A 21,696-nucleotide genomic window follows, 5' to 3' on the forward strand; every position below is an offset into this window, starting at 1 on the left:
GATGCACTTTAAAGCAGAGTTATATAATATGGGGTGTCAAGAAACAATGATAGATCCCTAACCCTATTATAAGATACCAAATTTTCAAACTAAATTACTTCACAATTACATTAAACAATATTAAGCCTATATATAACCTGTCAAACAGAATAATAAAAATGCATACTAGAAGTCTAGACTTTTACTCATATTGCCACACTTTATTTCTGCTGTTAGGGACTTAAATGGCACTCAAGAAATATGTACTAATCTATTAAATTAACTTAAATTTCATTTTTTCATCAAATCTCAATGAAATTATTTTCAAGACTGTTGGGAAGTATAATTTCTAACTACCCATGAGTTTCCCTCCATCTGTCATATGTGCATTATTTCTCATATAGAAATTGCCAACTAAGAAATTGTCAAGACACTGCCAAAAATTCTGCTAAATTTTAAGAAAAATACTTCGGCAGGTTTCCATTAGAATTCTGAAGGTAATTAATAAAGAAATTAATTCTGTCAATGTCTAACCACTCTGTTAAAGTTCTAAGTGATTATACTTCAAACATTTCCTAGTTTGAGAAAAGTATTAAGCTTCTCAGTAATTCACAATTAAGCAAAGAGAATTATAAAAAGTCCAGATATTTATTTAGTAGATTAATGAAACATATGATAGCCACAATTAAGAGCTGATTCATTATTCATCAATAAATAGATTTTATGGAGTCAATATCTCATTGGATTAAAACTCACATCTCTAAAGTACTTTAAATCCTGTTACTCTGCTTACATACATATAAATATATATATAACAAATTCTTTCATATGGTCAATTTGACAGACAAAGAAGAAAGAATTGCATGTTTAACTACATTCTTTCTCCTTTGGACTTCATCCATAACTTACTCTAAATTTGTTATTTAAACACCTACACAAGGAGCTCAGAGCAGATATTGAAACTATTTGCTTATTTTTCAATACAAACATGGCTGGCTATAAAAGAAGCATATCACAGATATTAGATGGACCTTTCTGTGCAATTCCCATGCACAGATTTGATTGAATTTAGAACATATTTTCTTTATTTTTTAAAAATCTCAGGGAAGTATTTTTCTGTTATGGGTCTTAGAACAATTTTACACAAAACCAAATCTTTCATGAAAACCAAATATCTGCATCCTAAATATGTTAAAACATTTTACTACACCAGACATGGAGTTTATGATTAAAAATCTGAATTTCTAGGTACTCACTTCTGAATTTTGCTGGTCATCACTCTTTTTGTGACTACTATGACATGAAATTTCTCCTACACAAAGGCCATGTTGACAGTTTGGCAGCAACTTTATTCCAGCAACTTTTGAGACTTAAAACATGAAGCTTGTTTTAAAGAACTGTCTAAAATTATGGGATAACGAGTTCTACAATAAAGTTAACTTGCTGAAACAGCATTTCTGTACCTAAAATTCAGCTGTTTTACAATATGAGGATCATAATTCACCAAACACACCTATATGAGATGTAAATTCAGATATTCAGTACCATTCCCCCAGCTTTACAATAGATGCCACAGCTGTGTGTCATATCACAGGATTTCACAAATTAGCATCCATTTGTCTATCTGGACAATCTAGAACAATATAATTGGAGTTTACTAATTTTTCTTTAATATTATGGTCTCCTAGCATATTTTTTTGAACAAAACTAATCAAATTCACCAAAAGCAGCCCAAAGCACAAAAAAAGAAACAAACACAAAACAGCAAAGGAAATGGCATGAAGAACAGTACATGGCTCTATACTAGTGATTGTAACTTGGTTAAAAATTGTGAAAAAAAATCAATTACATCAAACCAATCTAATTTTCTTTGCAAAAGGAAGCTGCACAAGTGGATGGTGAAACAAAGTGGCAAGGTGTTGCTTTACTTTTGAGAACGACCTCTGAGACTGCCCCAGTCTCCCATGACATTCCTACAAGCAAACTAGAGAATGGAGATGAGATTGGGTCACAATAATGTGGGAGTAGCCAAGCTGGAAATCCATATTCCAAGAGCAGTTATCAATAGTTCACTGTCAGACTGGGAGGACATGGTAATGGAGTCTGCCCTGCTCTTAATACCAGTCAATAATCTCATTAATGGCCTGGCATAGAAGGCACAGAAGTAAAATTCCAACTGACACTGAGAAGGCTACACAGCTGTTGGTAGGACAGCAAAAGGACTCCAGAACATCTTGGAATCTGTATATATAGTACTAACAAAACAAAACAAAAAAAAAAAAAGAAAAAACCCAAACCCTGAAAACAATCCGTAAACTACAGTAGAAAAAGTGTAAATACATGCAGAGTGCAACATGGGTTACAATTATGCAATTGTAAATATAATGGGAAATTAATTTATTGCAACAGCTCAGCTGTCAAACCAGAAGGAACAAGTGCTTCTGAGCAAGTGCTGGCAAATACTGACAGGCCATGCAGGTTTGCTTTTTCTGTGATATTAAGAAAACCAACAGCATTGTTCATACCAATAACATAAACTAAGAAGTAACTAAATTAATGGTCATGCCTATATAATACTTTAAAGTATCAAGTGGTACTCTCACAGAATTAAAATACACTCAGTTTTCCTTAGTTCAGAATATTTAACATGGTTAATCATTTAAAGGTACCAGTCCTGAGATAATTAGTAAATAATGCCAGAGTGGTAGAGAGACACTAGTAAACTTCCAAAGGATTTTCAATCTGCATTGCTCAAATAAATGGATAGGGAGAGCTAGGAAATTGAATTTTATGCAACATATCACTCCTTGAAATCAAAATCTGCGAAGTTCAAGCAAAGGTTATTCTACAGAGCAGCATTGGTTTTGTGCTTTGATCATTGATCCAAGGCTTTCTCAGGATATTGACACAGATTGGTTGTGACCACACATATGCTTCAGCTTTCTCTGCTGAAGTGATACCAGCCAGCAAGAGTTCTTCCCAAAGCCAGCTCCTGTTAGTCCTCCCTGTAACAGAGTCCTTCCAGTTAAGATTAACAATAATCTTAGGACAGCAGCATCAATACCTGCATTCCTTCTTTCCACATGAGAAGCAAGGAGAAGTCATTTCTTGTAATCAGCTCAATGGTTCTAAGTGTCACAATTTTTTCATCTGGAAGGGGAACAAACCCTTCTTTTTCCTTTATGCCCCCTACTAACTAATAACTACAGGAGCACAATTATGTGTTCCACTTTATTCAGGCTCTTCCATGCATGAAGAGTGTCAACTAAAACACATTCAAGCAATAGGAGGCTAAAATGCTGCACTTCTGCATGTAGAATTTGTATTCTGCATTTAGCCACGTATTTCACAAACACTTGCAAGGTAGAGCATCAAGTATCAGGAAACTTGGTTTTCACAGCTATAATGAAATACAGGGAAGACAGGAATTTCCAGTGAAGATGGAAACACTCAAACATTTTCCTGACATGTTTAAAGAACATGTCCTATGGAAATCTTGATCTCATCCCCCTTCCTGTTTGCTCACCCAACCTCACTAATAAACTCCTGTAGTCAATCTTAATACTCACTCAGATGTTTCACAAGAGCATAATGTAATTCACAGTCTCAGGAAGCTGTAAGCAACTCCAAGAGATCATCTTTTACAGTAGGGATGCCTCTAAAGGCAGTACCAGCTTGTACATGTATAATTTCCAAAAGTTACCTAAGCATTTCTGAAAACACCCACTGTAGTAATTATGTCAAGATGAACACAACTGTCACCATTACCAGTCCTTTATTAAAAACTTCTTGTGCCTTCTCTCAGGCATCTCCACATAGCCCTGACTCCTTTTCTCCTCTCTGCAAGTTTACTTTTTTCCTTCTGCATGATAGGCTAACCCCAAGCTATCCCTTACTCAGACACCTGACCCTGTCTGTCCCTCACACAGCATCTTCTTACCTTATCTATTCCTTGCACAACCACATGTCTCTTCCTCCTCACACCACAGCCAGCAGACTCCATCCTGAACTACAGCAAACTCTGCATGTCCACCAGAGACTAAAATCCCCATCCTCATTGGACAGGCAAGGCTGTCTCCACCTCTCTGCCATCAGTACAGCTGTAATTCATTGTGGAAAATTGCCTCCTGCACTACCCTTACAAACTATTCTCCAACAACCCCCTTCACTGATTGCTAGGGAAACATTAACTGCTTTTATTTTTCTAGTAGGAAGGTTATTTTGATTCTAACCAGAATCTCCCTGTTATTTAAGACCATTAATTCTTTTCCTATTCAGCATGGGCAGCAGAGATTTTTTCCTTTTTTTTCTTACAGCAGTCTCCATGTAATAGAAGGACACAAGTTCCTCCTCAATCTGCTCCACTTTAGAAGAAAAATAAGCATAGCTACAAAACCTTTCCCTGCATTTTATTTTCAATACCTTGCATTGTTATGATTGCTCCAGTGTGGATTCTCTCCAACTAGTCTACAACTATGTGTGCAATATTCCAGCTCAGACTAAATCAAAACTGGGCAAAAGTAAAGATTTTTGTAATACATTTTGGAAGTTCCATTATTTCCTGTTGATGTATCTTCCATGAAATGCTATTCACTACTGTTATACCATAATACTGTTAATTTACGTGTACTGGTGATGTACTAGAACTCTAAATATTTTCTTTTTTCCATAGTGGTTTGTTTCTTGTATTATAGATGTATGAGAACCTGCACAGAAATTACAATTATCACTTTTCCCTAATAAATTTCACTAACACTCTTCTAAAATAATTTTCCCCTTTGCAAGAAGTGCTACCAATTTCACTAGACTTTCAGTATCTCCCAACCTAATAGCACTAGAAACTGAGGCCTAACCTGTTATTATCAAGAAGAATTCCCCTCAGTACATCTTTCAATTTTAATAATGAACTGCTGGTAGCTATTCTCCAAATACAGTGGATCCTTTTAGACAGAGTAATCCCAGCTCACTCATAAAACAATGTAAAAAAACTAAGATCATCATCTGCTTCTTCTCTGCTCATAAGGTCTGTTACCTTTTCTCATCAAAACCTGTGATTGCTTTGACATAATCTCTTCTTGATAAACATGTGTTTCATTTGCTTGTCTCCAAGCTATCTTCCTGGCATTTAAACACAGTCTGATGATTTGCCTAAGTATTTTTCTGTGAATTGTAGTTAAACTCACCTCATAATTTCTTGGGTCCCTTTTTATTCCATATGAAATATTTGATTTGTCCACTACTGATATCTTTCTCCTTCTCCATTTCTCAAAAAAACCCCAAAAAATGCACTCCGAAATTCCATCTGCTTATCTTGCAGGTTACAAGGAAATTGAATCATCATGACCAATTAATTAATTTGAAAAACATCTACTGTGTTTGTAATTTCTAAAATCTTTATTCCCAATTTCATATAGACATTATATCTTTTTCTAAATGGTATCAATTCCACTAGTCAGTGATTGTCTTTTATTCTATTAGTGGGCACTCACAGATGCAAGAAAGACATCCCTTTTTCAACATTGTCAATTGACAATTTTTGCATTCCATTAATTTGCAAATCAATTCTTTCCTAAATTGTCTGCTCACCATGAATACAGTGAGTGAATAATTTTGTGTCACTTAAATCTCTTGCTGGTTTCATGACATCCTGGAGCTAGACTGATTTTCTCCACACTATACTTCCTTCCATTAAAAAACCCAACTCTGATATTAATGTGTTTTCTTGGATCTGACCTTTCCCACCACTGCCAACATTCTTGTCTCCTTTGTTTTCCTCCCCAGTTCAAAATATTTCAGTCTCAGGGCGAAAAATGTTTGCTATAGTTTTACAAAAGAACTCATTGAAATATTCTGACCAAAGAAAAACCACATGTCATCTCCTTTGCATCTTTTCCCAAATGATGGGATAGCTCCCAGTCTTCTTCTTTCCATCCTACACTTCCAGCTACAAGAAAGGCAGAGGCAGTATAAAATACTTTAACACCCTTCAGGAAATGTTTTACCTTGATGTCAGAAGTGTCACGCTGACTGTTGCGCCACGCTCTTGAAATAGATGAAAAAGTCCTGTCTGCATGATCAAACTTTCCACCTTGTAGATTTAGGAAAAGTGTTGTGAAGGGTTCCTACATACATTAAAAATAAATAAATAAAAAAAAAAAAAGAAAATAAGATTAATTAAAAAAAACAATGTGTCTCTTCAGAAATTTCAGGGTAAAACAAGGAATTTATCATTCTTTTGGGGTGTAGTTGTGAATGATGGTATTTTTCTGGTAGACACTGATTGATAGCAAAGGGTTAATTCTATTATTTAAGAATGAGAAATACAAAGAAAAAGCAAAATAAAAGCAAATAAAACCAAAAGAAAATACTCAAAGGCTAAACTAGAAACCACAGTTTGTGTCAGTTGTGACACAAATTGCTCTCAACAACATGAAAAAGCTCAGATGCCTTAGATATTTATTAAACTAGCATGTAACAAAAAAATAAGGTGCTTTACTTTCTTCAAGGTGATCTGTTAATCCAAAAGGTAACATTCAATACTGAGAGCTTTAGGACTGTTATTGTTTCATATATAATTTATGATTTAGAAAAATGTTTGGAAGATTTAAAAGCCTCCTCTTAGTTAAAAAACACTTAAGCACATATTAGTGGATAATTGCTTGAAATTAGCTAAGCACTATAAATTACTTCAAGGATTTATGTATTCTTGTACATTCTAACAAGCTTTAATTAATGATGTGCTGCTAATGCTTTCCCAAAAAAATTACTTCCTAGGAGATAAATCGTCTTTCAATTTCATTGAAAAATACATTGTTCAACCAATACATTATCAATATGTAGCAGCTCAAAGTTCCTTCCATATAAAATGTAGCAGATTTTTAAAATTTAATTATTTTCATCATATAACTTCATGATTATCAGAAACCAACTCACACTCATTAGGAGGGGAAAATTAAATACATTAATTAAGAACCACAAACACGTGGTACTTGGTTCAGAAAATATGCAAGGAAAGGAAGTTAACTCTGATTAAAGAAGTATTTACATTCAAAAGTAATTTTTAAGGAGAAAAAGCTTTACTGATTTGAAAAGGCTGTACCAGAAAAATTGAAACTTTCTGCTTGAACTTTGGAACACATTTCTCCTATGCTACTGATTGTAATTACTAGAAAATTTCAGTACTCTCAGAAAATACTGAGTTTTAGTTTAGATATTTGTTGCTTTCATTACCATTTAAAGGAAGAGCATTTTTAAAAGATATACTTACAATCCTTAACAACCACGTGAGTGCAAAACTTGCTGTTGAATAATGAGTGCCATAGTGAAATTTTGGGACCTGATCGTCTTCCCACGATTCGTATCTCTCAGCAAAGAATGCTGCTCTCTTTGGGTTCAATGCTCCAATAGGCTGCAAGATGGGTAAAAATAAACTCATTAAGCAAATAAGATTAATGTCAATACTATCACACCATACTCCTCTTGCTCTTTTTGGTAAGCAGAATTATTGCCATGCACAGAGAAGACTGGGTCTGGTGCTTTGCAAAAGCAGATGTTGGATCACCTGAGATCTGTATACTTGGAACCAGGATTACACACACACACAAAACATAGGAAAAATCTCTGCATTAATACAAGCTCCATTTACTGCTGATTCAAGTCACTGACTCCATCCAATTCACAGTGGAATGTCTGGGACAAAGTGTTGTTTAACTTGGGTGCCTGTGGATATGTGTGCATGTTGGACACACTATTAAGCAAATCATAATCAACATTAAGAAACATTTTTTTTGGAGAAAAAGGTAGTGACTGATGGGGTGGCAGAATATTAACAGTGGACTTGGAATTTTGATATTACTATTCTTGTTTCTATGCTTTTTATTTAGCACCTCAAGCCAAGTTTTTCTAAATTCATGGAATCTTAACCTTTGAAATAGACAAATGAAAGACCAGAATTTCTATATAAAACGTTGATATAAAAGAAACAATATATGTATGCTAAAAATGTCTATCACACTTTAACCAATACTATTATTCTTTGTTCAGTGTTTACCTAGAATATGAACACCCAGGGGTTTATTTAAAAGTAGAAAACATAATATTTTGCTATCTATAGCTGTGCATTTCCTCAGCAGACTTTTGTAGAAATTATTTGAAAAAACATGAGTATAGGTCACACAAATCACTGAGAAACCCAACAGTGAATTTTGCAACTCCACATGTAAAATGCTATAAGAGTTCTAAAATATCTTTGGATACATATGCAAAATGTGAATGCAATATAATTTTGTTACAGACTGAGCACACTGTTTGTATGTTATTAATGTAAATTATGTTAATCTGTACAGACAATGGTTGCATTCAAATATAAGCAAAGAATAAACATTAAACAATATTTCCTTCTCTCTCTTCTTGAAGAACAAACGTACATGAAGAATATGTGAGAAAAACTAGAAGTCTTTTAAGAAAAATATCAGTAACCTAGTCTTTAATTCAAGCAGAGTTCAAGTGATGAACTCTGTCTGCTATTGAGATTATGATTATTCAAATAACTGCTTCTTTCCACCTTATGTGAAATTTGGCATATAAGCTTCAAAGTATTTTCTCTTCTAGGTCAGATTAGATCTTTGAATGACTTAAAATCTATTCTTACGTTCTTTACTTAGGGCAGCTTTCACACTGCAGGAGGATAAAGAAAAACATCTTAGGTTAATTACTATTTTTGCAGTTCACTAATTTGAAATATAACCCTTTAAAAGAAGTTGTTCCTGTATAAAAGGATTTTTATCTGATTTAACAAATTTATTCCAGGGAAGTATGAAACTGACTCCAAGAAGTCTCTTTGTTACAAGAACCATTTTGGAATCTACATCTGTACTGATTTTCCCTAAAGGCTCAGATATGCTTGAGAGAGAAAAAGAAGAAAGTCATTGGTAGACAAATTATACAAATTAAAAATAGGAACAGTGTTGTGCTGTATGGTTCTGTACCATTTTATGCATTCTCTTTATCTGCCTCTATTATTACTCTCCAAATGAGTATAGCCCAAATCAATAGTTATAGAATTACATTCCTTGAATATAAAGCTAAACCAAATTAGAATTGATTCCATTCTCTTTTCAAAAAATAAAAAAAAAGGTATAATGCAGAGATCTATATAGCCAGAATCTCAGTATTGATTTTAGCTGTTATTGTTACAGTTGGTTTCTGAAGCCTGCAACAGGACAACTATCAAGACATGTCACATTTATTTGCAAGCAAATAAAAAAAAGTCCCCAAATGAAAAAAGCTTAGGGGAAAAAAAAAAAAGAGAAAAAAAGAACTGTGGAGCTGTGCACTGACAATGATACACTATCAGCTTACTCAGAGAAGTTACAGTGGGAATACACACATTGAATTATACATTACACGAATGCACTGATTTATTGTGGTAATAACATCCACCTCATTAAAAGATTCTGCTTTGCTGCAGTTGGAGGGCTACATATTGTTTACTGCTATAAATTAATGGCACTGCACAGAAGACTGTAGAGCCCTTCTAACAATAGATCTGTAATGACAGTGCTGTATATCACAGCTTCCCCAGCAGCTTCATAATAAAATGGAGACAATGTATTGGGCTAATACATTCTACCAGGCAGGCCCATATTTTTCTGACAACTGCTTCTAAGGATGAGGTGATTCTACTGTGTTACACTGCACTGAGCACAGTTAACTACAGAATAAAGAAAAAAAAAATAGAAATTAATGGAAATTTCTCAATTTCTAATATCACAAAATTAACAGGGAATCATTATTACATACTGCATTCCTTCCCCTGTGGGAAAATGCCAAAGGGAAAAGAGGAACTCTAAACTAAGCTGTGCTAGATGTAGCTGTGAGACCACAAATTTACACTGCTCAACACAGTTTCCCTATAGCTACAGACCTCTAAGGAAAAATGAGCTGAAAAGCTTTCATATCCTGAAATCCCAGAACATATTTTATCTGCAGCACCTCTTTTTCCAGAGGAAAATCAGATATTAGTTCACCAATAAAAAATGTTTGTTTAGATGGAGAGGGAAAAATTTAAAGTAGAGAGAGAAAAATTCCAACAAGCAAAAACAATGATGAAATAACAGGAGTAAAAATGAAAGAAAAAATCACTTATGCCTGCAAAGTTTTCAAATCATATTGAAAAATGAATGATGTGTATGATTTTCAAGTCAATGTTCATTCAAAAAGAGAATCCAAAGTGGGGCAAGAATTGGGATAAAGTAGTTTCTGTTTTCACTTTTTCCAAGGCATGATCATGGCCAAAGTGGTTGATGCAACAACATATGCTACAATTATGAAAATTACAAGCCATCCCTAAAAAAAAAGAAAAATCAAAGCAACTCATTTGATACTATTTTTTCAAGTAGTCTCAAATACAGGAATCCCTCAAAATAAATAACTTCACATTTTTACCAAGAGCTGCATATAGTAAATCTCACTTTTTGGACCAAGCTTGCTTGCTTCCTTTGAAACATAACAAAGAAAAATGGTTTGCTGAAAAATAACTGAGAAAACACACTGACTCTTACTATCTACTGCTGTCAAATATGTCCAGACACTGTGGTGTACAGTTTTATTTGTTAGTTCTTACTCTTGCTCTGTGCCAGACATTGGAACACTGACCCATCTTGCCTCTGCTTCCAGAAGAGGCCCCGTTGCACCCAAGAGAAAAAAGCAAAATATTCATTGCTCCTCTAGTGAGGGCAGAATCTCTCCTGGACTCTTTCATGTTCAAGAATATATACATTTTGGAAAATTGCTAATGATTTTAAATAAACAGATTAAAGTCTTATAAAGAAAGAATTACAATATGACTATTTATAGTCCTACATTTAGAAAGATAAGAGATGCTTTCCATTCCTATCTAATGTGCTTTCATAATTTAAATAGTGTTGCTCCAAATATTTCACAACTTCATCATGAAAAAAAAAAGAAAGAAATTAAATTTAAAAAAAAAAAAAAAAAGAGGGGAAAAAAGTAAAAGTGCTTTTCCTTCTGATTTCTTGCACTGTTTTCTTATCCACATACAACCAGGTATTCATATTTCTGTGAAAACAATTGTCTGTATTACTGAATCATGTTTGGTAGCATCCTTGCCAAGTATGATGTTTGTTTCCCATACATCTTATTTTCAAGCTGACTATCTGGTTTTCATTACTGATATTATTCATATTGGACCTAAAGGACCAGGGGGACCCTTAGGTCATCTCATCTAGCCTTGAGTTTGTGTGACAAGAGGTTAAATCCCTTTGCATGACATGATTTTGAGTCCAACTATTTATATTTTATTACAGCACGAGCTGTATTTGGCCAAGCTGCTTTCCAAAAAGGCATCTGACTCCTGTAGTGGACAATCAGCTGCTTTTCTTGGAAGTTTTTTCTTCTGATAATTCTTACCCTCCTTCTAAAAATCATATGTATTTCAGTTTGGTTATTAATTTACTGATGTGTTATCAAAGAGATCTTACTAAGCTTCTCTCTGACATAGCACAGTCTCTACTGACCCAGTTTACTCTGACTAAAAAGATTATAATTAGACTTTTTAATAAACATAACAAGTGGAACTCTTCAGGTCTTCCATTTCAAGGCATTTCTTCCACCCTTAAGATTTCTCTGCTTGCCCACTTATCAACATACTCTAACATCCAGGAAACTGAAATGTTTTCAGTGTTTCTGTATTGGTTTTCTCCATAAATTTGCCAACTGCTGGAAACTCTGCTACACTCAAACCTCGTTTAGTTACTTTATGTATCACTAGCACAAAATTGACTGAATTAGCCAATATTTGTATTATTGTCAGTAGGATCTCCTGATCACTGAGCAAAACTTCTTTTTCCTAAACAGAGATACAAAAACAAGATGCAAGGGTTTAACTAAACCAAAACTTTATTCACTTAGGTCAGCTGGGAAAAATCTGGGAATAAACTCAAGTGGTGTAGATCATGACTCTCCCATCTGTTATTTTTGGGTTTGAGAACAGCCAAAAAATACTATTCCCCCCTCTCAACCTATTCTGACTGCTAGGCCTCACCATTCTTCCTCTCAGACAACTAACTATGGTTTTCTTAAAATTTAGGTTCCATCTTCTTTAGAGGGCATCTTACCTTCAATGCATATCTAATTCAAATTCATTAAAGAACCATATCCCAAAAAAAACAACAAACACAATTATCTGCTGAACTCTTTGAGCTGCCCTCATTGATTAATCAAAGTGTCCTTGAGCTGTAAGATTTTAAAAATTGAAACAATTTATCAATGAGAAAAATAGTCCTTACCAATTAATTCACAAAAGACCCAACTGCTTTTCCAGCAGGTGCCCCCCAAAACCGACATCAAAGACTAGGCTAGAAGGGGGGATATATGAATTTGCATAAATCAAAAATTATCTTAAGTCTCAGGGGTAGAACTTGACAAAACCTTTTTATTCTTCCTCAGTAAGCATTTCAGTGATACACAATAATTCTGAACTTATGTGCTATTTTTTTATTATTAATTGTGAATCAAATTTTAGTCACTTAAGAACACAAGCAGCTACTTGAATTTCATGTGCTTTCTTGGTGAAATAAGGAATTCAGTAGTTGAACACTTTTTGTATACACAATGTTGAAACTGCTGAAATTATATTCATAACTGAAACTATGAATACTACCTATTTCGATATAAACACATCATCACATTTTGCTTTAAAAACTTTTAAATACTGCAATTTCTATTCTTATGAAACTAAGAATTCAATAAAGGGCTGGAGTATAAGCAAAAAATGGTCATGTGCATGCAAATTAGAAGTATTTGTACATATGGTTTATATTTTAGATGTTTTTAAGAGCATGAATATTCCTTTGGGACAGCAGAAACAGTCAGGAAAAACTGATCTAAAGATGGAATGTCCGAACATGTCAATATAAATAATAATTAATGGTTCAAAAGACAGAAGATTCCCAAAGTTCACAGTTAAAAAATATAGGTCATAAGCTAAGGTTAAGCAAAAAAATGAAAAAAACCCTCTTACACAATATTAGTGATGTTTCAGCAGTGACAGGATATGCCTCAGGTCACCTAAAACCTTGGAGGAATCTGAATTTAAAAGAAAACTCTCCATGCTGTCACATTACCAACAATGGTATCAAATGCTATTACAACCACCTGTAGCAGATTGCAGAAGAATGCACTGCTGAACTGCACACTAATTAAGGACACACTAATGAAGCACAGTAAGGTTTAATAAGTTGTTCAGCCCAACTGAATGTGTCACATGCTCTGTAGCTGAGGTATTACTACACCCTAATACTGCTGGAAAACCAAACTGAAGACAGTTGTTATGGGTTGTGCATTTCCAAGAGGTCAGGGAGAAAGGAAGCTGCATGTCCCTGGGAATCATGATGGAAATCCAGCTGTTTGCAGGCAGTGAGGAGGGTATGGCCTTACTTAGAAAATAACCCTGCCAGTTAAAAGCAAACATTTGCATGCACTCTCCATGACTTAACCTGTCAAGTGAAAGAAAACCCTGAACATTATTCACTTGCTTAAAAACAAACAAACAAACAAACAATACTTTATGGATTTTGAGATACAGGATTGAGAAGCCACATGCACTTGAGTCATAGCAGGAGGTGAAAACATTCTCTGTGTGCCTTCCTTTCACAGACTATGTTCTCTGCCAATGCATAATACAAGCCACAGAAACAGCAGCTATTGTACCTAACTCCAGATCAATTTAATACAATCAGAACCAAAATCATCATTATTTTTGTTTGTACTAAGAGCACAGGACCTCAAGCCAAAACCTGATACAAACTCTTGTTTTTCGCAGGGCACACAAAATAAAGATTATTCTGTACCACATGTAACACCAAGCCCGAGAAAAGGAGCAGCAGAAGGCTAGAAAAGGGTACTTAGGAATGTATAAGGAGCTTTTTATTATAATCTGTACTGTTTCATCAAACTATTCCAATCAGATTATAACAATGCTGAATACAAATAGTCAGCCAAGAGCCCATCAATGTATCTTGTTTCACACATGCATTGCTTTGCTCCATCATCTTATTCCCTGTTTCATAGGATCTCCTGATTAATCAGCCATCACCTTCAACCTTCAACCATCAACAGATGAGCATTGTAAGAAAGTTTTATAAGCTCCCTTTTCACACTCTTTTTCAGATTAGCATCTATGCTGAACAATATGAAGTACCAAACAAACTTTTGGAATGTCAGTGACCACCCCACTCTGGAAATGAACCTTGTTTCTGATTCTGAGGCTAGATATGATATCTCAATTATTTTAATTGATCTTGTTAAACTATTCACCTCAAGTTTTTAAGATCATACCATCTTTTCTTAGCAATCTTTTTGTACTGATTTCTCTCATTTGATCTATAATTTATTTGTTGATGTTTTGAGTTTTAGAAAGATCATCTGATGCCTACACCAAAGTCCACAGTCTGAATAAAGATTATCATTATTTTAACATGATCTCATTTTCTGACTGCTATTTTTAAATCTGGATTGTTGTTTGACACCAAGAGGCCTCCTGCTCCTTGGAGTTTGACCAACTCAGTTTCAGACAGCTCCAGTTAGTTGAGGTAAATTCCATATTCATTTCCCATATGAGTGCAATTTTTAAATTAGCACCATTGTGCTTGTTCAGAAATCTGAGTTACACAGATGTGTGCTCTAGCAGTCTATAATCTGTTGAGTTTAAATGTATGAATACAAAAAGGAAGAGAGACCATACCAAGAGAATAACATTCACTTTGCATTAGAAGACAGAAAACACATTTAGAATGCCTATAGAACACACGTGTAACGTTATTTTATTTTGATTTCTAGTAGATCTTATGACCAGACATGTGGCCCATGGTTTCTTGTGATTATTTAAAAGGTCATGAACTTTCCTCAGTTCATTTCCAATTGGAAGATTACATATGTCCAGGGCACCTAAAACTGAAACAAGAGCAAGATGGACAATAACAGCAGATACAAACTTAGAATGTCATTTTGAACTTCCATGGGTAATTCAGAGTCACAGTTTTTAATATATTTGAGAATTTCTGCAATTTCTTCCAAACAATACTCCTCCTTGAGGCAAAGGAAGATTAAGATTATTTGGTTTATTGCTAAAATGATTCTTTCTGATCCTGTAAACTTGGCTTTTGCCCTAATACCTAAAAAATGTAAAAAAAAAAAAATTTAAAGATTGCTTGAAGATATCTTTCTAAGTGATCCTAAAAACTGGTATATGCATCTGAAGTACAAATACTATGCTTCTTGTGACTGCAGAAAATAAGCCTCTATTGGGAAGAGAACATGGAAGAGCAAGTAAGAATGAAAACAAGATGTATTCTATTATCCACTTATAATATTCTTTAAAGGAGGTGGTATGACACAAAGAATAACCAACTAAAGACAAGAAAAATCCCCAGAGGTGATGGTACAAAGGGATGGTTATGACACTGTTATAGACCAACATAAATTACCAGAATATTTTTTTTTAATCTATATGCACTAAGGGTAGGATTCCAGGAAGCATGTTTTGATAAATTATGTCAGAGATACATTTGGGTCAAACAGCAGCCTCAGCAGGTCTCCACAGGAGTTGTGCAGAAACAGATCACAATGGAAATCACATATTTGTTAGAATATACATGGAAATCTCATGTTTATTATAGAAAAAAGTTGCTGAGATAGATGCTGCATGAAGCTCAGATCAACATATCAACTCAATCCACATCCTTAAAGCGAAACAAGAAATTGGCAGTAAAATCCAAACAATCGAGTGTCTCTAAGGATAATGTCTAAGTCGGCCTTAACAACCCAATAGCAACTTAATTCAAACGAATCGTTCTTCCTCGCAGCTGCGTCCCTGCTTTTCCCCGGCCCAGTCCCGGGGTGTCCCTGTCCGTGGTGCTGAACCCCTGGAACCGAGGGCTCGCTCTGGGAGGGTCCCTGGCCGTGGTGCTGCAGGCACGGGCTGCGGACAGAGGGACACAAGGACAGAGGGATAGAGGGCTGTGGCACATCAGCCACAGACCCATGGGCCCCTTGCAGCTTTGTCTCCCAATTTTGGCAAGTGTTTCCAGAAATGATATAACACATCGGCTCAGCTGTCAGAAAGGATAATCGACCCATTTTACCACTCATCCATGACAGCCTCTGTCTGAAGGTCACAGAGTTCCAGAGTTTCACAAAATCACTTTTCCCCATTTAGAACTGGGGTGAAATGGTTTTATTAAGTCAAAACTTTCAAGGGAATATAACAAATTACTCAACTCTTTGGACTGTTTCTAATTACGAAACAGATTATCAAATGTAAACAAAGAAAGCCCATAATAGTCCTAAAGTTCTAGCACTGTCATGGGATGTGAACTTAATAATCTTGCACAGCTTACTTCAAAGACACTCTTTACAGTTCTCTCCCCACCTTTCTTTTTCAGCTCTCTGTGCATGCAAAGAAACCAGATCAGGAAAAGAGGGTCTTCATTCTCCCAGTTACATTTTGCTCTTTTATGGTTTCCTAAATGGAACCAACACAAGGAAGGTTCTGCTCAGAGTACTTCCTGTTTGCATGCTTCCCTTCTCCTATAAGTTTCTCCCCATATGGCTATGTCAAATCTTTAGGTCTGCCAACATATATTTTAGAGAGGATGACATGCTCTTCTCCAAGAAGCAACTTATGTTTCACAAAAAAGCATGAAAACTTGTCTGAAAATGGAGAGGATCTGATATATATACTTAATATGAAAAATATCAAAATTCATAATTATAAATAATCCATAATTATAAATAAATATAACATAAATAATGAACAATGTGTGTCCTTTTCAGATATCACTGACATTCTAGGTATCATTGAGGCTGGCCTTAATACCTCTAACACTGTTTCTTGAGATACCCAAAATTCTAGAAAATTTACTGGATCTTGTTATTTCTCACACTGTTCCTCTCATCCTCCTTTAATGTCCAGTATTTGAACACACCTTATGCTTAGAAGGACACCGAGTCCTGGTGAGTTCAACAGTTTTAACTGCATTCTTTTTATGTGTATTCAGCATGAGCTGAATAAAATGGGATTTACATTTCCTGTATGAAAGCACTTGATTCACAGAATACCTGTACAGGTTTTAATGTCTCTCTAGACAAAAAGATTTCTTTTAAAAATTTGCAAAACTCTAGTAAGTTACAGCAAACCATTTTTTAGTTTCTATCTCTTTGCCAAGAGGTAATAACTAAGTAAATTTCATCTCAATCTGTTTCCACACAAGTGAAAATATGAAGCATTGGTTTTATATGCACTGCATTTGTGCTCCTGAAATGGGCAGTCTGCAAAAGAATTCAGGCTGGCATGCTGAAGAACACACAACAGTGAAGTTGACATCAGAACAACAAAACCACTCTAATTTTTCATAGTAAAAACATCTATTACTTCTCTTCTGTCAAGGTGTGTTTTATATTAGTGGCTCCCACATACCAATTAAACACCTCACTTCACTGAAGGTGAGAGCAATTTGTTGCTTTTGTACACTTGACTGGAAAAGAAGTCATTACATACATAACAGCCTCTATAAAATGATGATGATTTAGCAAATATTGCATGGAATAGATAAAAATATGAATAAAAATATTATTATGTACACATGTAGCTATAGTGCAGAGAAAAGAAGATTTAAGAGTGGCATAAATTTCTTCTTACAGTAGTGACAGTTTATGATCTTGCCCAAATGTTGTGGCGTATGAAAGGAAAATTATCAACAGCTCCCTGCATAAGCAAGATCTTGTAACAAACTTTTGAGAGTATAAAATCATGCTTCCATATCCCAGTATTTGCCATGTATTTTTACTTCTATTTTCTTTTCTTATCTAAGCTCAAAAATACAATGCAATTTATTGCTTCCACTGAATAAGGAAAAGAATGTGCTTATGAATAACATAAGTAATGCAGAAAAAGCCTCACGTTCTGGTGGGAAACTGTGCCTGTTGTATAAATAAAATATATACTGCTATAAATATAATATGTAATACTCATTCCAAACCATAGTCACCTCTTAAGGAATAAACACTTGAGTCAAAGCAGGGTAACAGACTGGCAGTGCACTCCTGGCGTTTGTCAGGAGCGCTCGTCAGGCTGACAGCAATATTAACCACAATCCATTTCAGTTGCTTTGGTTTATCATTGTGTGACTGATGTTCAAAACAGTGCCAAAGAAGCTGCTTAAATAAAGTGTTGGTTTAACCTACACTCTGCAGTTCTTTAAATCTGTACTAACTGTGGACTCCTAGCTGACACATTAAAAAAACTGTTACTTAGATTTGACACTTAACTTGAAATTTCTAAACAGTTTTTAAAAAGTAAATTCTTCATTGTCTTAGACACCAAACAAAGTAACAATATTGACCTGACCTCCTTTCTCTCAGATCAAAATCAAAGCTTTCCTTTACACAGTGTGAGCACTAAACTGTGATGAGTTTCTGAGCATGCATAAGGAAAGGAAATAAATATTGCTAAATAAATACTGCTAAAACCATGTAGACATTTAAGTGAAATACCTCTAAATATTTTAAAGACCTTTAGAAGTGTAAAAGCACAGACATGCTACAGTACATAATTAGCACATATTTGGAAGCATCACCCCCAAGATAACACTGATACAATGAAAATATCACAATATACATGACATCCACGAATTTTCATAGTAGAATATTAGCAAGGTACTTGATACTTGTACCAGATACTTGTCATAAATCCATCATCTGACACTAGGTTTAGCATTTAAGCAACATGGAGTTGATAGTGCTAGAAATGCCAAAACAGCAACCAAAACTTGAACTATTTTATTTGAAACAGGTATGGCATAAAAATCCTCATTGCCTGTGAGAAGGTTGAATATAGGTCAACATGCAATCTAAGTAAAGTCCTCTTTCAGCACCATCAGTGGAAAGATTCCCTCAGAACTGAAAGCTCACTTAGCAATCCTCCTCAAAGACTACTTTCATGAACAGAGAAATCCATACAACCAGTCAATGCTAATAAAAAAACACATAGAAATAGAGCAGGTTTGCTAACCCATCTCTCAAATGGAGGCAACTGCTGCACCTAACTTAAAACAAAGAAAAAATGTTCTGTTTCATGGAGGAAAAAAGACCAGGCCTAGAGTGCTGATTGAATGGACTCTTTACAAATGAAAATACAATTCAAAGGAGATCCCTCAGAAGTACAGCACCTGGAGAATCCTTTTTCTTGTCTTCAATTATTTCAACAATGATATGATCTATGCAGAAACATCACTTAACAAAAGTTAATGGAAAATGAGGTTGCAAAAATCATGTCATCACCAAGGAATTTATTAATGATCAGTACATTTAATTTATGTACTAACTCAGGCTATACAGGGCTGAAGTTACTTTTAAGTAACTTCAATGTTGATTTAAATGCAATTCACAAGAGTACTATAGCTTGGTGATAGATATTTTTGGCTGTAAACTACCTTCAGATACTTTCTGGCCAGGGGATTATTAAATAGCATTTATTGAATTCTGCGAAGAAATTTTTTTCTTTAAATAAATAAAAGTTTACCTTTTAAAGATTTGTTAAAATATAAAATAAGTGCAACTTTACCCATGAATGTGAATCTGTGTCACCCTGACATTCTAAGAAACCTTAATGGCTTACTCAAATTATGTAACACTAACAGGAAATATTACAACCACCCCAGTAATCAGATCTGGATTACCTCAGAATCTCTGATTTGGACTTAAAACCATTATTCCTTTATGTATATATACACATACAAAAGGTAGGGTATAGTCTTCAAATATATATACACAGTGAAAAATATATATATACATCCATATACATATGTATATTTGCTAGCTATATAGTACTTTTTTAAGGTAGAAGTACTAAATCAGTAATAAAACCTTTTCTGGAGATTTTCACAGACCTGTGTTTAGTTTAATCAATTTCAAACTGAGAGCAAAAACTTTTAAATCTGCCATATTTCCACTGGGATTTTAATAGTTGCAAATTACCAGTTTATATGAGACCTCAAAATGAAAATTAAATAATTAAAATACCCTTCTTACCTTTTCTACTAATCAGCTATTTTGCTCCACATGCCAACCACTTCCTATAAAAGCTGCCTTTTAGAGAAAGATTCTGCTTGATGATCAGTGCACCCAGTCTTTGCAAAGAAAATGAGAGATACTTCTACTTTGTAAAATGAAATAGTCCTTTCTGGGAAAACACAATCACATTCTCTAAACAGGATGTATATCGAGTCTGCAAATGGTGGGGGGACTGTGGAAAAAGCCCACAAGGCTTTTCTGACAGAAAGGAATTGTTTGGAAAAGTTGTTCAAAGCTGCCAATGTCTGTCTGACAAAGGACAGCTGCATTACTCCAGAATACCTGAAGGGGCACACAGAGGAAATGATAAAATAGTTTCTACTCAGTGGAATACAGGCAGTGATTTAAAAGTACCTAAAATAAAATGGTATCACAGGCTTTGCTACTAAAAAAAGCACAATTCTCATCAGAAGAAACAAACAGAAAAAGGCAAATTTTTAATCTTTAACAGCCTCAGCATTTCTAACTTTATTAAAATCTGAAATTAAATGTAATGTCTATGTTCCAACTAGGAGCACCTTACAATAACAATTATTTGGCTCATATATTCAGGAGCAATAAGAATACATTAATAATTCATTTTCAGTACACATATGAAGAAATGAAACATTGTCATGCAGGTAACATTAGCATATTAAATATAGCAGAAAATGTTTACAAGACTGCAAACTACTATGATAAAAATATAAAGGTATATTTGATGACAAGTACCTTTGACAAATCCCTGAAGTTGCTAGGAAGTGTAAGGTCCAACTCCTCTGATTCATAGTTGGTGATAACCCAAGGGAAGACAGGGTACTGATTCAAATCATTGTAAGTTCGACCTGACAAACAAAAAATTCCCCACTGTGAATAGAGTTATAGTTAACTAAAATACCAATCTCTAAAGATACAACAATAGAACTTTATGAGCTGTTTGCAAGAATTGCAGTTTATTTCAGATCTGCTGTAATTTCAATATTTTACTTTGCTTTATTGAATGGATAATGGCAAAGTTGACAATATGTTAGTATTTAATCTAAAACATTTCAGCCCATTTCACTTTAATTGTAAATTTTTTCACATACAATAAGATTGACAGTTAAATTCACTCATTTCCTACACATTTCTCCTTCTTTTGTTTATATCATCTTGTCTACTGTTTCCTTAAGGTGAAACACTTCAAAAAATGGAGGATCAATGATTTTTGATATTAAAACTTCAAGCATTCTTTTTTTCATACTGTCTTAAAGACAATATGTGAAAGAAGAATGAAGTAGCTCAGGGATTTTAGACTGAAGAATTTTTCAATTAATAACATTTCATCTAGAGAATTCACTTTGAGGGGATGTCATTCATCCTTGCCCATTGTCCATCTCTGGATATGCCAACATTTACCAGGATAGAAAATTTGGTCTGGATACAGGTTCATGTGAAAATCAGCATGCATCTAAGATGGAAATAATACACCTCTTCCACTAAAACTGAAATATTCAATTAGAATAAACACATACCATGCACACATACACACCCCAAAGCCTGGTCTCTAAGTTTAAAATGCAGTTTTTACATGGATCCTGTCTCTTT

At 34.5% G+C, this 21,696-nt stretch overlaps 1 protein-coding gene across 6 annotated transcripts in view; it reads right to left on the reverse strand.

Annotated features, from left to right (window-relative positions):
- LRBA (LPS responsive beige-like anchor protein) overlaps window positions 1-21,696 on the reverse strand; it is a 357,069-nt gene that overhangs the window by 93,532 nt on the left and 241,841 nt on the right. For all 6 annotated transcript variants that reach the window (XM_079306956.1, XM_079306953.1, XM_079306954.1 and 3 more), the window contains 3 exons: window positions 20,842-20,954; window positions 7,247-7,387; window positions 5,982-6,101 (listed from right to left, as the gene is read on the reverse strand). In XM_079306956.1, coding sequence (XP_079163082.1) covers window positions 5,982-6,101; window positions 7,247-7,387; window positions 20,842-20,954 — 374 coding nt within the window. The remainder of the gene's footprint in view (window positions 1-5,981; window positions 6,102-7,246; window positions 7,388-20,841; window positions 20,955-21,696) is intronic.

The sequence above is a fragment of the Erithacus rubecula genome, assembly GCF_903797595.1.
Source record: "Erithacus rubecula genome assembly, chromosome: 5".
Classification (NCBI taxonomy): Eukaryota; Metazoa; Chordata; class Aves; order Passeriformes; family Muscicapidae; genus Erithacus; species Erithacus rubecula.